Genomic DNA, 17,435 nt, shown 5'->3' with positions numbered 1-17,435 from the left:
GAGGTAAGAACCGAATAGAAGTATAATACTACAGCTTTTAATGCGATTTTAGAATAACAATTACATTCAGCATTATTTTATTTTATTTTCTATGTCCCACTGGTACATTATTTGGGCACATACTTTAGGGTTACGTACTTTCATTGGGTCTCATTTCGTTCAGTAATCATTCAGTGCTACGCCCCGCTCGACGCCCATAAACTTAATCATCCAGCCAACGCCGGCAAAGTTTAGCGTTTTCTTGTAGCGCACCTGAAGCACGCTATTTGCACTAATGTAGTTGGCCGGCTTGTCACCTCCACAGTGCTGGCGTATGACCTTTGCTTCTCCAGCAGCATCCCCAGCGCTACCGTCGGCCGAAGACTCATTCGGTCCCTCGCGGTCCAGAATCTGCAAGTAGTCTGTGGCGCACGATGATTTGCTGCCGAGATCGAACACTTCGAAGCGCAGTGCCACCACCAGATTGTTGGGCACGCTGATTGTCCACAGACACTCCATGCGTGTTCTATTGTTCGACGGGTACAGCGGACTAGTGAAGATACCGCCGTAGTTGAACAGTTCGCCACCGCAACCCTGTCCCTGGTCGGTGGCGACATACGTTGCGTCGAGCATTAGCGACACAAAGTCCTTGTTCGTCGCCTCCATCACGATCCGAATCGCGTCGCCCGTGCTAAATACCGGGTTCGGTGTCACAAAGTTGCAGTACTCGCGGATCAGCCGTTCCCCGTCGTACACTTTTAACGCGTGCTTATCACACTCGACGTTGTAGAGATAAAAGTTGTTAAAGTACAGCGCGATCGTGTAGTTCTGGGGCACCTGAATCATGATGGTGCAACGGTCCGTCTTCGACACCTCGTTCTGTAGAATGCGGCCCTGCAAGCTGGTGTAGTTCTTGCCGCAGGTGTTCGTCTCACGCACACGCATCGATACGCCCTTGCGTTCGACCGACGAATCACTTTCGAACGTCACGTAGACACGGTTGGTGATGGAGATGAACGCACTTGGCAGGTAGTTTGTTCCACAGTACATATGATAGGCGGTAGGATAGCGGGTTCCCTGAGAAAAAAAAACACAACATTGGTAACGGCTGGTACCGTGTAGAATATGCTTGCCCAGAACGTACGTGATAGAAGCTGGCTTTCGGGGAACTTCCTCCATTAAAGATCAGGGCGTTGCCGAAACCTTCGTAGATGATCGATTTGAGCTGACAAAGAAAGGATAGTTACTAAAGCTCGATCTCCGCCACAGAAGCTAACCCTTCTGCTTACCGATGAATCCCGAATGCCAATGTAGTCCTTACACTCCCGGTCCGTTTCATCGTAGCTCTGCAGATCCAGTTGCACAAACTGCAGCTCGATCTGCTTCCCGGCCGGTACCTCCAGCACCCACATACACTTCACGTTCGGTGGATAGTTGCTATTCGGCCCATAGTTGGGTGTGTTTAGCGTCAACTCAGCACCTCCAGTAAGATTGCGCACCATCGGACCGCACAGTGACGGTACCATTGCCACGCTGGCCTCAAAGAGCGTTCCTTTTAGGGCCGAATCGGTTGTGTAGCGCAGATATAACGTTGTCCCGAAGCTACTCTGCACCAGCGGAATCTGCGACCCACAGAAGCGGCCGATCAGCTCCGAAAACACGCTGCCACCGTCGCGCAGTTCGACGAAATCATCCGAACACTCGCTCACGTTACGTCCCGTTCCGACGTGGAACTGTGCAAACGTAACCTGAACCGTGTATCCGGCTGGTGCCTCGAAGATGTAATGGCAGTCCTGCACGTGATCGTTACCACTACCCAACACGTTCATGTTGTAGCGGGGCGACCGCTCGTCAAGCGTTATCTTTTTGTCACAGTCGGGCGTAAAGAGGATCAGTGCGGACATTTTGGCAGTCGTCGTCGTGAAGGATTCCGTTTTGTACGCCACCAACCCGTGGCTGCCGGTGATCGGCACGACCGGTGCGTGCCCGGTCAGGTTGCCACACAGCAACGCCAACCGGTTGTCCTGATTCGCGTCCAGTCCCTTAAACACTTCGATCGTGTTAAAATAGCAGCCGTCGGTGTGCTCGATGTCAAGGACTTCGAACCGCACCGTTACCTTCATACCGGGTGGGATTGTAATGTACCACCGGCAGACCTGTGCCGGTCGGAATGTTCCATCGTTGGGCATACTTTCCGGGCTATGGATAAGGCGCGTGCTAGAGATGTTGCCCCCGCACGAGTCTGATCGATACTCGAGCTTAAAGCCTCGCGCTTGTAAGTACCGATCGGTCCGCAGCACGATCACGGCACGATCCTTCACCCGGAACCGGGTCGGGGCATTCTTGCGACAGTAGGTCCCGATCTTCTCCCACGTCAACGGCTCGGCGTACTCCATCTTGCGGTAGATCGTCACATTATCGTACGCACAGACCGACGTGAGCAGCGTGTCCTCCAGTTCGAAGTCCAGGAAGTTGAACTCGATGCCGCCATCGGTGGTGTTCGCCAGGAACGTATAGTTGCACACCTGCAAACTGTTGTACTTCTCCGGATAGTTGGGACTGACGATGATGTTCGGTTGCGCTTCGGCGTAGAAAATGCCTAAAATGAGACTGCATTACACACCGTCGCTTAATCCGGCCGAGGTGGTCACTCACCTCCACAGTTCGACTCCCATCGGATGGTGAATCCGTCCGATTCGGTGGCGTTGTCACTCCGGAAGACCACCTTCATCGACGTGCCGGTTGCGTTGAACGGTCCCGGCGTTTCTTTACCACAGACGCGCCCCAGACTCACCCAATCGCCCCGTACCAGATCGAACAGTTCCACGTAATCCTTCGTGCAGTTGGCGCTCTTCTCCAGGCTGAAGCGGTTCACGAAGCTAACGCCCACGTGCTGACCCTCGCTCGCACGCAGCACCCAAACGCACTCCTGGTTCGGCAGGTACTTCCCGTTCGTTACCGGCACGGAGACGATCGGTGTGCCCGGGTGGATCGTACCACCGCAGCCGTACGTTTTCGGTGCCAACCGCAGCTCGAAGTCGCCGCTCGCGTTGTACAGCGCCGTGTGATACTCCACAAACAGCAAGTGTTTGTGCGTAGCAAACGACCCGATGGCCGGTGCGTCCTTACAGTAGCGCCCGATCAGTGGGTTCGCCGGTGACGGGCCATTGTAGACGAGCAGATACTCTTGGTCGCAGGGCAGCTCCAACCGGAAGCTAGCCACACTGACGTCGATCAGTGTTTGGTCGGGATAGGACACGAACCAGGCGCAATGCAGCTGATCGCCACCACCGAACGCGCCCCGTGGTCGACTAATGTTGACCGTTGACGGACCGAACCGTCCCCCGCACTGGTGCACGCGGTAATCCATCTTAAACGACACCTGGCTAAGGTACGAGTTCCGTACCACATTGATGACGGTGTTCGCGAACGGCGACAGTAGCATCTGCGACGAGGTGCTGTTGCTGCAGAACCGCTTAACGGTCTGCTGGGCGCCCATTACGCCGGCGCTGGCGGCCACCTCGATGCACATCCGTTCGAACGGTCCGGCAAAGATTTCGCGGAAGTTCATCGCCAGCGTGCCCGTGTCCGGTTGGGCCGGATCCAGCGACAGTGGGTCGGTCCGTTTGTACGCGCACACCATCGTGCTCACGTTGACCGGTGTTTCGATCGTGCCCTCGGCAGCATTCAGATCGCCGTCGCAGAGCGTCGGTTCGTTGCTGGAGAACCGCAGCTTGAAACCTCTCCGTCCGGTTGACACCTTCGACAGGTACTGTATCAACATCCGGTTCCCGCTGGAGTACAAGGGCCCCGGGTCGGTGTTTGATGCGATCATCTTGATGCGGGCGCTGTAGGTGTGGCCATCGTAGAACGAAAGCCGCTGGTACCAACCAATCAACTGTATGTTTGATTCCAGGTCGAGATCCTCGAATTCGACCTTCACCCGTCTGCCCTCCGGGACCGTGATGAGCCACTCGCAGAACGCAAACGGGGTCACCTCGGACCCGTATCCCGGGTTGGTGATTTCGCCGGAGTCCGCTCTGATCGGTCCGCTGCAGCGGCTATAGTTGAGCGCATAGTTCAACTTGAAGCCACGGTAAACCGTGTTCGGCCGAAACGTAGTGAACACAATCAGCACGTTCGGGATCGGGCTGCTGATCGTCGGTGGCGGTATCGAGCCACAGAACGCACCCAGATCGATGCGCGTTTCGTTCGCGCCCGGTGCCACGGCGTACAGCCGCACGTTATCGTTCGCGCTACAGTTCTCACTGACCGGCAGGTTCAGATCTTCGAACGTTAGGCTGAGTGAGCCGTGAGCCGTTTCCAGGATGCGATACTCACACACCGCCGGAGTCGGGTAGCCCCCGGGAAGGGGATAGTTCTTGGACATCAACGTTCCGCGGGCACCGCGCACGGATCCGCCACACTTGGTCAGCGACACGCGCACCCGGAACCCGTTGCTCGGGTCGGACCGATCGTTGAAGTACTTCACCAGCAACGCATTCGTAGTGGTCACTAGGGGACGCGTTAGATCCCCACTGCACGAGTGCAGCAGTTCCCGTGCGGCCGACGTGAGCCCTTCGCGCACTTGCACGTATTCCAGGTTGCAGCTGAGCAACCGGTTAAAGTAAACACGATCGATAAACTCCAGATGCAGTAGCTCTCCGGCCGGGGCCATTACGGTCCACACGCACTCGCTGTGCAGTGGAGGCAACGACGGATAGTTCGGGGTTTTGATGACCGTGGTGTTGTACTGACTGTTGAGGACGGTGCTACCACCACACTCGACGCCAACTTCACGGTACAACAGGCGGAACGAACTGACCCCACCGATGCTCGGCAGGAAACGCACAAGCGCCCGGTTGCTGGCGGTCCGAATGTTTGAGGGAATGTCAGTCCCACTGTACATGGCAATCATCGGTGCGTACTCGTCGATCCCGTTCATGATCGCCACCAATCCTTCGCGCGCATTCTGACCCGCCGGCCCGCTGATGTTGATCTGCTGAAACTCGAACTCTATCTGGCGTCCCGCCCGGACACTAATGTTCCAGCTGCACACATCCAGCAGATCGATCGATGGACCCACCTTCACGCTGGCCTGCGGCTGTGTGATGATTCCATTCGGATCGGTCAAGAACCCACCACATTTAAGTTGCACTGTGCCAGTGAACCCGGTCCGGTTGAGGTAGTAATCCGTGCGAAACTCGAGCCGCAGATGGGGCGCTCCGTGGAAGTTGCGCGGCACCCGGTAACCGTAGGTACAGATTTTCCCGAGCAGTTTCCACGTCGCCAGGTCACTCGAGCTGGACACTTCTACGTAGTCCGCCAAACACTCGCTCGTTTCTTCGAGATCGACGAAATCGAACGACAGGAACGGGTGGTACGTCGCAATGGTCGATTGGAAGATCCAGCTACAGTTCAGGCCGGATTTGTAGCCGTACGGGTAGCCAGGCGATGACACATTGTACACCGTATCGGTATCGTTGAGCGCTATGACCGAGTGCCCATCGCAGAACAGTTCGTCGCCCGTCGGGTACACCTCGGCACTGGTCGCCACCTTCTGCTGCCAGTTGAGGGAAAACGTGGACGATTCCATCACGTCCGAGTGGTCGAGAACGATGTAGACCACGTTCGAGGTCGATGTCAGTGGGTCCGGTTTTACGTAGCCGCAGGATGAAAGCAGCACCGTCGCGGCATCATCATAACCGTCGTAGATCTAGGAAGAAAAACCGACGGCCATGAACCAGCGGTGCCAGCTGGGGACGGGCGGGCCAACTCACCGTCAGTGATCCATCGCACATGCTCACGGTATCGCTTGCCCGATCGACCGCGAACCTGTTGAAGCTGATCGCTACCACGGACCCCATGTCCACCGTCACACGCCAACCGATACTCTCCGACCGGGAGTAGCTGCGCGGGTACAGGGGTGACGTTATGGTGCCACTCGTTCCGGACATCTCACTCAAAGAGTCTGATCGTAGGATTGTTGGGATTTTAAAATTGGATCATCACAACCTCAGCGACGACGCCTCCTTACCGTACGAATACTCGGCCAAAAATCCCTTCGCCACGCCGGTATCGGTCGAGCGGAACTTGATCCACAGGCTGCTGGCGGCCGTCAGGTTCGTCGGAACGGCGGTGCCACAGAAATCCCCCAGCAGCTTGCCGGCCGAATTACGCTCCCGGATCTCCAGGTAGTCCCCGTTGCAGTCGTCGGACGACTCAATGTCCAGCTCTTTGATGTAGAGCGATATCTTGTTCCCAGCCGAGGCCACCACCTCCCAGATACACTCCACGCCGGTCGGGTACGAGTCCGGGTAGTTGGGCGATGCGAACTCACCCATGAGCGATCCCAAACGGCCACCGCAAGCTGCTCGAAACGTCAAAACCCATTAACACAGGCGTCGTTCACGTTCCGCTCCCCAAGGCCCAAGTCCCAAACGGTTACCATTGTCCAGCGTGGTGTAGGTGATATCCACGAACAGATTGTCGATCCTGGACAGATAAATGTCTATCGAGCTGATCGTGACCGTCAGTGCGTTACCGCGGCTCACGATTGCTGGCGGAATCTTGTGACCGCAGGCTTCGAATCGAACGGGTCCGTCGCTGGTGTCGCCGTCGTAGACTTTCAACGTCGCGTAGCAGTACTCATCCGCATCCATCAGGGTCATGTGGGCGATGGTCAGCGTGACGTGCTGTGATTCCTCCGGTGCCACCAGTGTCCACGTACAGTTCTCGGATGAAATTTTGTGTGCTTTGTTGAGCAGAATGTTGCCTGGCTGTTTCACCACGATCCGCGAACCACAGCTCTGGTGGTGCAAGAAAAATGAAAAGAGAAGCATTAACCATCCGTCCCACGTCCCCCTAAACGCTGTCGCGCGCATCCTCACCGTGGCGAAGCTGACCCGGAAACCCTTCGCTTCGTACATCTCGTTGGAGGTGAACGTTAGCAGCATCTCGTGTGCGGTGCTCGTGACGGTCGTAGTGTTCGCTTCCGTACCGCAAACCACCAGCAGCAGCTTATCGGCCGCCCGGACACTACCGTCGTAAACCTGCAGAGCGTCGTTCGTACAGTTTGGCGATCGTTCGATGGCCAAATCATTGATCGTCAGGAGCAGCGTGTGCGAAGCGTCGGTTTTGATGAGCCATTCGCAGGACGCGTTGGTCGGATAGTTAGACGGGTAGTTGGGCGAGCTGATGTAGCCTTGGTGGAGCGTGATCCGGCCACCGCAGGCTGTGGGACGAAAAGCAAAAGCACGTTAGACGGTCCTCAACGAGGTCCCATCCGGTTCCGGTCTTACCCGCATTGACCGCTCGGTACGTGGCACGGAACCCTTTGTATGAGAAGGAGCTGTCACTGTAAAACTTGGCAGCCAGCTGATGGGTGGAGCTCACGATCCGGATCGGTTCCTGCTGCTCGTGGCAGATGGCGGTGATGAGGCTGTTGTTCTGCACGCGGTTGGGTTGAACAACGTTCGACAGCATCAGCCCATCGAACCGGCAGTTGTCGTTGGTTTCCATGTGGAAATCGTCCACCGTCACCTCGATCAGCTTGCCCGGGTCCGTCACGATCAGCCAGTGGCACTCGGTTTCCTTCGGGTACGGTTGCGGATAGTTCGGTGTTGAGAAGTAACCATACGGTTTACTCAACTGTCCACCGCAACCACTGATGGCCCACTCCAAGCGGAACCCATTCTGTTCGCCACTGTTGTCCGTGTGGAAGATCACATCGATCGTGTTGCTCTGGCTGGTGATCGACGGTGGTTTCGATGCGCAGTACCGCCGCGTCACGGGCAGATCTCCTGCACCCATCTCGCGCAGTTCCAGGTAGTCGAAGGGGCAGCGTTGGCTCGAGTTAGTAACCGTGCCCTGCTGGATCGATTCCAGATCGAAGTGCGAGAACTCCAGCACGATTCGATTTCCGCGCGGCACCGTCACCGTCCACTGGCAGTCCATCGACGGTAGGTACGGATTGGGGAAGTTCGGGGACTCGATAACCCCACCGTACCCGACGGTAATGTTGCGCCGACATATGACGTTGTACTTGATCTGAAAGCCTCGGCCCTGGTTGGTGTCGTCCGATCGCATCCGAATGAGCGCGTGGTTCGTGAGCGTGTCCAACACCAGCGGATCCGTTTCGGCCGTACAGAAGCGGCCCATCTGCTGGCCGCTCATATCGTACCCATCGTAGATGTCCACATAGTCGTACTGGCAGCTCTTGTGGCTCTCCAAATCCAAATCGGTGAACACAATGTGGATGGCTGAGCCCTCGCTGGCCGAGATGCGCCACACGCAGCGCGCGTTCTGCCCGTACGGCAGGGGATAGTTGGGCGAAATGATGGAACCCCGTGGGGACGTCAGCACCCCTCCGCACCCGATCGTGGCGGCGTCCCACTCGATCATGAAGCCCTGGTAGTTGCGTGAACTGTCCGAGTAGAACCGCAGGTACAGCTGGTGGCCGAACGAGATCGTACCGTTGAAGTTGTCCTCCCCACAGTAGGTGCCGATCAGGGGCGCATTCTCCGTGCCGCCATTCCGTAGCGTTAGCCCGTCGAAGCGGCACGTTCGGTGCTTCTCCATCGTGAACGAGCGCACCAGCAGCTGTATCTGCAGGCCCATCGGCACCGTGATGGTCCACTCGCACGCCTTGTTGGACATGTAGTTCTTGGGCCACCCGGGCGAACGGATGATACCGCTCGTTGCAAAGTAGTTGCCCCCGCAAGCTGCAAACGAAGGGAATGTGCGATGAGACTCCTTGCGGACGAGATGTCTATACGTTAGGTTGAGCCGGATGATGGATATAGACGAGGACGGTTGTGCCTGAGTGCTACTAGCGTTGGCGTTGTTATTGGAGTAAAGCATAAGGATATCACATTGGCGATCCTGCCATGTAAGGATTTATGGCAGTGCGAATTGGTAAGAGAGCAGCGACCCGGTTTCGGACCATGAGCATTTGCAGGCAACGGTGAACACGCAAGAACATGCAAGAACACGAAGAGTTGGATTACCTGGACGAGGTAAGAAGGTACAGTGGAAGAGAAGGCGGTATGTTTCGACTGGAAAAGTCTATAACTTGCGAATCGGACGGTTATAAAGATGGCTATACCTGTCAATTTGGAATTCCTAGTTTCGCTGTTCATTCATCATCACGTTGTTTTAACATCAGGTGAATGAGTTCAGATCGAAAAAAAAAAATTTTTGTTTGCAACCCATTTTTTAAGAGGTTAGACCACATCAATTTTTGTGCCCGTAAATGACATTTTGCGGGAATTATTATTTTTCTGCTATCTCTGGAAGAAAACTGCTTCGGAATCGCACGAAATGCTAGTTGGAACTAGTTTTTAGAAGATCACAGTGCTTTCAGAGGTTTAAAAATTTCAAAATGGCGATTTTGACTTAACAAAGAAAGAGCATCGGAGGACTCAAAAAAACGGACTTTCTGATGGGACAGAAAGGTGTGATGCTTCACAAGCTTCTAAAACCTGATGCTAACGTTAATTCAGATAGCTACTGACAACAAATGAACAATTTGAACCATGCATTGATCGAAAAACGACCAAAATACAGTTTCTAGTATTCCGAATGGAGACGCCTGGTGGGGCACAATGGGCAAAAAAACCTGGCGCCCCCATGCCCCCCTATGCAAAACTGTTTCAGGATATTTTGGCTCTTTCCAAATATCATTCATTTTCATCGATGGGACACGTATTGGCTGAGCAGCGCTTCGTTTTTTACGTGGAAGTCGAAACTTGATGTCTAATTAGTTTACCTAAAACGAAGAAGAATTCTTTGGTCTGGGAATCCATGAATTAGCAGAGAGATAGGAGAAATATATATCTAGCGATGGCACATACTTTGAATAAAATAGAATTTTTCATTTCAATGTTATAAACATTTGATTTTTTTGAAAACCGTCCGACTCTCAAGGAATGTCAGTCCGAGTTGCCAGGAATGTGAGTTGATCACTGCGGACAAGTACTTTATCGGGTGTTCAGAACATACCAAGTCCCCAAGAAAATGAAAGCAGATAATGGATCACCATTTTACGGGGCAAACTTCAGCACGGGGCTGGAAGATTCCTGGGGGGTAAAACTGATACATAGTACACCGCTCAATCCAACTGAAAATTTATTGGTGGAGCTTAGTATGCAAGGAATTGATAAGATTTTGGCGATTGCGAGGGCAACTCAGAGAAATTGTAAGGAGGTATTGGCGGAGTATGTTTCGGACTACAATTCATGGTCGCACCATGTGACAAAGGTACCTCCAGCGGAGCTAATGTTTGGAAGAGCTGTGAGGTTCAGATTACCTAGCGCTAAAACGGAAAGGATACAAAGAGAAGATGGGGAGTTGAGGGACAGAGGGTGGCAAAAGTGGCACGGAACGAAAGGAAGGATAAAAGAAGAGTTGCCTAAGCGATAAAAGAAGAGGTGCTAAGCCGATGGATATAGCTACTAGAGTTGGCGTTATTATTGGAGTAAGGCATAAGGATATCACAGTTAGTACTTACATTTTTCCACGTCGATAAACGTGAAGGCGAGAGCGAAACCTTCGTTCGATCGGGACGTATCGGTGACGAAGCGTATGGTGATCATCGTGCCGGTACTGGTGACGGCCGGCGGTTTCTGCGACCCACAGTAGCGCCCGACGAGGCTGCTGGCGAGCGTCGAGTTGTCAAATACCTCGACGTAGTCGTACACGCAGGCACCGCTCTGCTCGATGTCGAAGCTATTCCACGTGAGTTGTACGACGTGGCCGGCAGGCGCCACGATAATCCACTCGCAGCGCGCTTCGTGCTGGTAGTTGCCCGTTTCGGCGATCATGGGCGACCGAATGATGATATCCTCCCGCGTAAGGACCCCACCGCAGCTGACGTCGAAGAACGAAAAATTCCCCCGAAATCCGCGGCCTCCGACCGATCCATCGGAGACGAAGCGCAGCAGCAGGACGTTCTTGGTCGAGAGCACCCTCGGCGGGCTCTTGGTGCTACAGTAACGGCCAAGCAGCGTTTCGTTCGTCGGCAGCAGTCCATCGTACAGCTCGACGTAATCCAGCTCGCACTGAGGGTAGCTGTTCCTTTCGATGTCGAAATCGGTAAAGTCGAACGCGATGGCCTTCCCAAGCGGTGCGTGCACCACATAATCGCACTGCTGGTTGGCCGCATACATCATCGGGTAGGATGGGGACACTAGTTCCGTGCCGGGTTCGGTAAACGTGCCACCGCACTTGACCCGGTAGTTCACCCTGAAGCCCGGATTAGGGGCCGACCAGTCGGTGTGGAACTGGAGCAGCAGCGTGTTGCCCGTCGACGTGTAGCCAGGCGGTATCCGGTCGCCGCAGAACTTCCCGAGCGACGGATCGTTTGTGGTGCTCCCGTCGAATATCTCCAAGTAGTCGAATTTGCACGACTCGCTCTGCTCGAGGTGGAACTTGGTGAAGGTGATGTCCACCCGGCTGCCCACCGGCAGTTTGATGAGATATTCACAGTTTAGATTGTTCGGGTACACGCTCGGGTCCGTCGCGGAGAGCGGTGAACTGATCGTACCGTCACGCTGCGTGTACGTGCCACCGCACCCCGGTATCCCCTCGACGCTGACGTAGCTTATCAGGAACCCGGAGTCGTTACCGTCCTCGTCGCTATGGAAGTACACGGTGGCCTCGTTGCCCGGTGTCGTCAGCGGTGCCGGGCGCGACGAGTTGCAGTACTTCGCCAGCAGGGCCCCTTCCTCGCGCACCCCGTCCGTGATCTGCACGAAGTCGTAGTTACAGTTCTCGTGAGCTTCGATATTCATCGCGAAGAAATTGAACTGGAGCCGGCGCCCGGGCGGTGCCGTCAGGTACCACTTGCAGTCCCGATTCGGTGGGTAGTGGCCGGGTATGCCGGGCGACGAGATGATTCCGTGGCTGGTCACCGATAGGGTACCACCGCACACCGGATCGATGCTTTCCCAGCTCAGCTCGAACCCATCGCGCGCGGTCGAGTTGTCGGAGCGGAACCACAGGTACAGCATGTTGTGCGTGGACAGCAGCTGGCCGCCGTGCGGTAACTGGTTGCCGCAGAACCTCCCGATGATCTGGGCGGCCGACGTGCGCCCGTCGTGAATCTGAAACAGTTCAAGTTTGCTCAAGTTTCCTAACAACCGCCACTGGTAACTACAAATCCCCACAGCAGCCTACCTGTAGCCAATCGTACTTGCACTCCCCGTTGCTGACGGGATTTTCGAGGTTAAACTGCGTAAAGGTGACATTCAGCACCTGGGTCTCGTTGGTTTTGAGCAACCACGCACAGCGCGCATTGTGACTGTAGGTCCCGTTCGTTTCCGGATAACGGAGGGTACCGCTCAACGCATATCGGACTCCGCCACACGTGCGGCTCACGATTTGACACCGGGGCCCTGTATAGCCAGCGGGGCAGCTACAAACGAACCGATTGATAAACGGCGCACAGGTTCCACCGTTCAGGCACGGATTGGATTCACACGGCGATGTGGTTCGCATACAGTACGGGGGCTTTGTGCCCGGTGGACAGATGCAGCTATAGTTTTGGGCATCCGTTTTCACACAGGTACCACCATTCTGAAACAGGACAATTGCAACGGGAAATTATGGTCCTTCGTAGGGTTGAGGGTAGGAAGCGCTTACCCTGCAAGGGCCACTGGCGCACGGGTTCGCTGTTGAACGGTAACATCCGGACAGTCCAAATCCGGACCCAGTGTATCCCGGCAGGCAGACACAATTCGGTACGGCACTGCCATAGTCAACGCACCGCGCCATCGGATGACAAAGCCCCGGAGTACACCGCGAACCTTGTGCGAGGCATGTCCTTCCGTCACCGGCGTAACCCGCCGGGCAGCTACCGCACCGATATGATCCCTGTCAACATCAGATTAGACGAAGGAACGTTCCGCACATGACGTTACATCGGATCGGGACAACTTACCCGGGTGTTGATGCACGGAACAGACGGTGCAGTGCTGCAGCCGCCGTTGTTCGTTTCACACTCGTTAATGTCCACGCAGTAGAATCCGTTTCCCGTGTAGCCAGCAGGGCATGCGCCACACACGAAACTGCCGGGCAGGTTGATGCAACTGACTTCCGGATCCTTCGAGCAGTGGGGCTTCGACTCGCTGCACTCATCCACATCCACGGCACAGGCCGGCGTAACACCGTTCGTCTTCCAGCCCTGGTTGCAGATGCACCGATAGCCATCTTTCGACTGTACGCAAGTCCCGTGGCCGCACAGCTCAACGCCCGCCGTGGCGCAGTCCTGGGTCCGGCTGTTGCAGTGAATGCCCCTCCAGCCGTCGGCGCAGATACACGAGTAGCCACCGTGCTGATTGTGGCAGGTCGCTCCATTCTGGCACCCCAGGTCGGTTCCGGCGAACTGGGCACACTCGTTCACGTCCGTCGTACACGTTTGCCCTTCCCAGTTGCTCGGGCACAGGCAAACGAAGGAATCGTACAGGCTGAGGCAGGTGCCCCCATTCTGGCACGGTCCACTCCGGCAGTGATCGGTCCGCAGGCTGCTCTGCAGTGCCTCCAGCTTCGTTTCCACCGCCTTGATACGCCGCGAGAGGGCTCCGATGCGAGGGTGCATTTGGGTGGCGTTGCGCGTCGAAGATCTGCGGACGAAAGTAAAGGATCATCCCGACGCACCGGATTGTCGAGCGAAGGTCACTTACTCCTGTTCCAGCATTTCCATGCGCTTGATCAGTCCGAAAGGGCCCCCGACGTACGTGGTCAGCATTTGGACCTGCTCCGCGATGCTACTGCCGGGCGCTAGGAACTGTGCCTGGCCGTCGGTGGACCGTCCATCGATCATCAGCTTCGACAGCGCGCGCAACACGTACTCCACGCTAAGACCTCCGATGTTCAAGTGCCCGCTGCCCTTCATGTGGAAGGTGATGTTCCTGTCCTTGGCCGACTCAAATATGATGTGGCCATTGCTGGCGAGAATTTTCGCTCTGTCGGCAAATAAGGGTCACTTTTAACATCTTTTTACGTTTTACTACAATCCATTAGACGATTTCATAGACCAAACGACCAATTTTTCGGGCTGGCAGACCGACCGGTCTGAGATAAGCCGTGCCTTGCGCCGGTAAGGAGGCGTCACATGGTGCACGCGCGATAACGCGATATACGCCTCCTTTTCCAAATGGCCCGACCGGCCCTCTTCAGTATCCTACAAAGTTAGTACGATTACCCGAGCGAAAAAAAATGGACAATTCTCACAAAAGTTTGCCTAAAATGCATCTCTGGTATCAACTTTTTTAATGGCCCGATACTTTGCTACCTAAAATTATTTCTGATGCCCGTAAAAACTTTGTCCGTAATAAATTAGATCGCTTCCTAAATCAACCGTGCACCACTAATCTACTGAACGCGATAGAAACATGTCGTCACTTACTGATCTTCTAATCCTCCTACAGCGCCCTCAAACAGTCCCATCCAAACAAGGGCTGTCCACCAGCATAGCTTAAGACACATTTTGTCACAGAACCACCGTTTTTCCATGTTCACTACTGTTGCACCATATTTCACTATTTCACTTTTGCACTTCTGTTTTTTGGTAGTGTTTCACTTTTGTTCCCGGAACGAGAACGACTGAGCTCAGCAGCGGTCTGTGGCCTCTTTTTATAGCCCAACGAGAGGATCCGATACCGAGGATCTACCACAGGTCTTATCGGTTACTTCTTCCCATAGTAAAACACCCCCTTGAAATCAATACTTCGGCAGAAAGGAATCGAATCGTGGTGTCGTGTGACGGGGGTGATAGCGGTCAGTTTGTTGGGATTTTTTGTCTAGCAAAACATTGATGCTTTCCTGCATTCTGCAAATTGATCTAATTTAAAAAATTATCATAAAAAACAAGCTTCCACTAACGGTATGGTTTAATGGACGTTTCCGAATTTATTGGTAAGTTAACAGTGTCTTATCTACAAATATATATAATGTATATATATACTATGGAGTTTACGTGTAGGTGTGCATCTATTTGTCTATAGATTCGGTCTTTGTCGCTTGAATTAAACTAGTTTTGTTTGGTTTGTTTTCCGTTCATCATGGTAAATAGAACACTACCGTTTTGCTCTTGCTAGAGGAGACTTTTTAGGTGTTTTGTGTGCATCATCTGAAACTTTACATTTGAAAACTTTGTGCTAAAACGCAAACGCAACAAACAACCCACAGTTTCGAGGGGAATATAGAAAAGATTTGCTCTTTTATCTCACTTCAAAACCACACCGTGTGCTACCGCTAACGAAGTTCAAACTTCCGCAATCCCGCTCAAGTCCCAAAAACAAACATCTCTTCTTGGAAAAGATTAACAATTAGGATTCAGCTAAGAGATTCGCTACTTTGTGCGAGTGTGTTTTGCTGTAGGAAGATGGAACTATTAAGACACCGTACTTACGCCGCCCTTCGTTTAATTCGTGGTTTTAAAGTGCTCCGGGCAGGGAACGAAAATCGGTAGAGATAACTCTCTTTACAATGAACACTTCACAGTCACCGCAAAGGGCCAACGCTTGGGAAAGAATTTTCGTAAACCTCTTCTTCGCCATCGCACTGCCAATTCATTTTAAACCAAAATGTTAATAGAATTTAGTCCTTTTGTATCGTACGAATCGTTCGAACTTTTGTTCGTTTATCAAAATCCCCAATGTTACCCAATGAAACCAAGTAATAAGGTTGACCCTTTTCAGTATCATATCCGCTTGCTAGAGTGTCTAGGTAGAGTACTTCTTGGCACGGAAAGAGAAAACAACACAGCTAAGAAGGGAGGTGGCGTGTGAAGTGTGCCTACCAAATGAACTAGTCAGTATTCATAAGATTCTATGCGTTTGCTGTATATCTAAATAACCCTTTTTCTGTACCTCCAGCTTCGGCTACGCTGGTGGAGTCGGCTACATTTGTTAGTTTGTCCGTTTGCTTTACTGCGCCATCATTCGGTCCGAAAATATCCAAAAATCTTTTCTCTCACGTTCCCGTTTCTCCTAAACCTTACTTCGGCCCACACGACATTACGTTTTAAATAGACAACATTACATTTTCCAGATTCGTTTTTGTAATATTATTTTGGCGTTTTAGAGTTTTGTTGGATTCGTTCGTGTTTCACGTTAGCGTGTCTTAAGATGTAGAAGAGTTTACCGATGTGTGTGTTAGTGTTTCATTGTTCACATTTCAAAATTGTAAATCCATTTTGTACAACTTGTTTCCGTACGGCTCCGTTAGCGCCTTCGCTGGCAACGGTACTTTAAACTTATTGACCAAGATGTTGGAATTAAAGTACGATTCGTCAATCGATGGTGTCCGAAGGACTCCTATTTCAAACCCGTCCTTGTTTAGCCTTCCTTCGCTTCTGCTTATTAACGCCCAAAGTGTGATAGGAAAATGAGTTTTTTGCCAGTCTAAGTGACACACAGTGGCGCACGATGCACTCCCTACTCTTCGGCCGCTGTAACTAAGTGTTACTCAATCACGGTTCTCTAGTAGCAGTAGTAGTTTTTGTTATTATTTTCCTTTTCATCTCTTGTGTTCGCTTGTTTAAACATCTAACCGCACCTTAAAGCTATTTCTCTCTAAGTGTTATGTTGTTTTTGCTTTGCTACTCATTCATCTAATATGAAGAACTATATAGTACTCAGACCATGTTTTGATGTTAGTGTACGGCATTTGTTTTGTTAGTTGTTTACTTCCGCGCTCTTCCCAATTATGCCTCTTGTCCGCTGTCTACAGAGGCTTCCCTGGTTCATTTGATGGACTCTAGGTTAAAAAGTATAACGATACCGGAAAGTTGAAAAGGTTTTTCACAAAACATCGGTCGGGGCTGTACGAGAGAGGGTGCAGATATTTGAAAGCGCCTGAATAGCGTTAGTGGAGGAAGATTTTGCGTACCAAAGACGGGACAGAAGTTACAGCTTTTGCCGGTGGTTTTTTTTAAATTAACACTCCACCAGGTCCTGTCGATAGTATACCGCGCTTTAATAGTACTCCAATAGTCTGACGCTTCTTTTAGTATTTGTCGAATGTTCGGCCAAATCTTACAGTTAACAATACGTACGTATAGTGGTGATCATCGTCTCACTGTTATTCCAGACACAAGGAGTACCGTTTGAGGAGTATTTTAATTGCTTTTTTTGGAAATTGGACCACAAAATTTCTAGGATTTTTCACTTTATTCCTTTAGCCACTTACCGACGCAAGTACGTCGAGTTGACGGAAGCGGACGAATGACTCACCATCCACCCCACCAATTATCGAATTTCACATTGGGCCTTGCTGTATCGGGGATCGGGTTTTCGATATAAGATTGATTATAAGAATAAAAAACATATACCTTACGTACCGCACATCAACGAACGCTTCGTTCCATTCGATAGAACACCCTTACGAAGGGAAGAATCTGAAAACAGGATCGAATGATTAATTGTTTTCCACAACAGAAACAATTGTGATTG

General features: G+C 52.6%; 1 protein-coding gene across 1 annotated transcript; it reads right to left on the bottom strand.

The window, feature by feature from the left end:
- Positions 1–155: 155 nt before the first annotated feature.
- On the bottom strand, positions 156–17,219 carry LOC131215575 (cubilin homolog). Its single transcript, XM_058209966.1, has 15 exons — positions 17,173–17,219; positions 13,662–13,943; positions 12,920–13,601; positions 12,622–12,852; positions 12,157–12,555; positions 10,490–12,083; positions 7,281–8,702; positions 6,870–7,213; positions 6,428–6,788; positions 6,017–6,349; positions 5,760–5,950; positions 2,635–5,695; positions 1,269–2,578; positions 1,124–1,204; positions 156–1,056 (listed from the first exon to the last, which is right to left on the bottom strand). The coding sequence occupies exons 1-15, from the start codon at positions 17,217–17,219 to the stop codon at positions 160–162; spliced, it is 11,235 nt and encodes a 3,744-aa protein (XP_058065949.1). The 3' UTR covers positions 156–159.
- Between the last annotated feature and the right edge of the window lie 216 nt (positions 17,220–17,435).

Source organism: Anopheles bellator, chromosome 1, assembly GCF_943735745.2.
Source record: "Anopheles bellator chromosome 1, idAnoBellAS_SP24_06.2, whole genome shotgun sequence".
In the NCBI taxonomy this organism is placed as follows: Eukaryota; Metazoa; Arthropoda; class Insecta; order Diptera; family Culicidae; genus Anopheles; species Anopheles bellator.
This window is presented reverse-complemented; position numbering and strand designations above follow the sequence as displayed.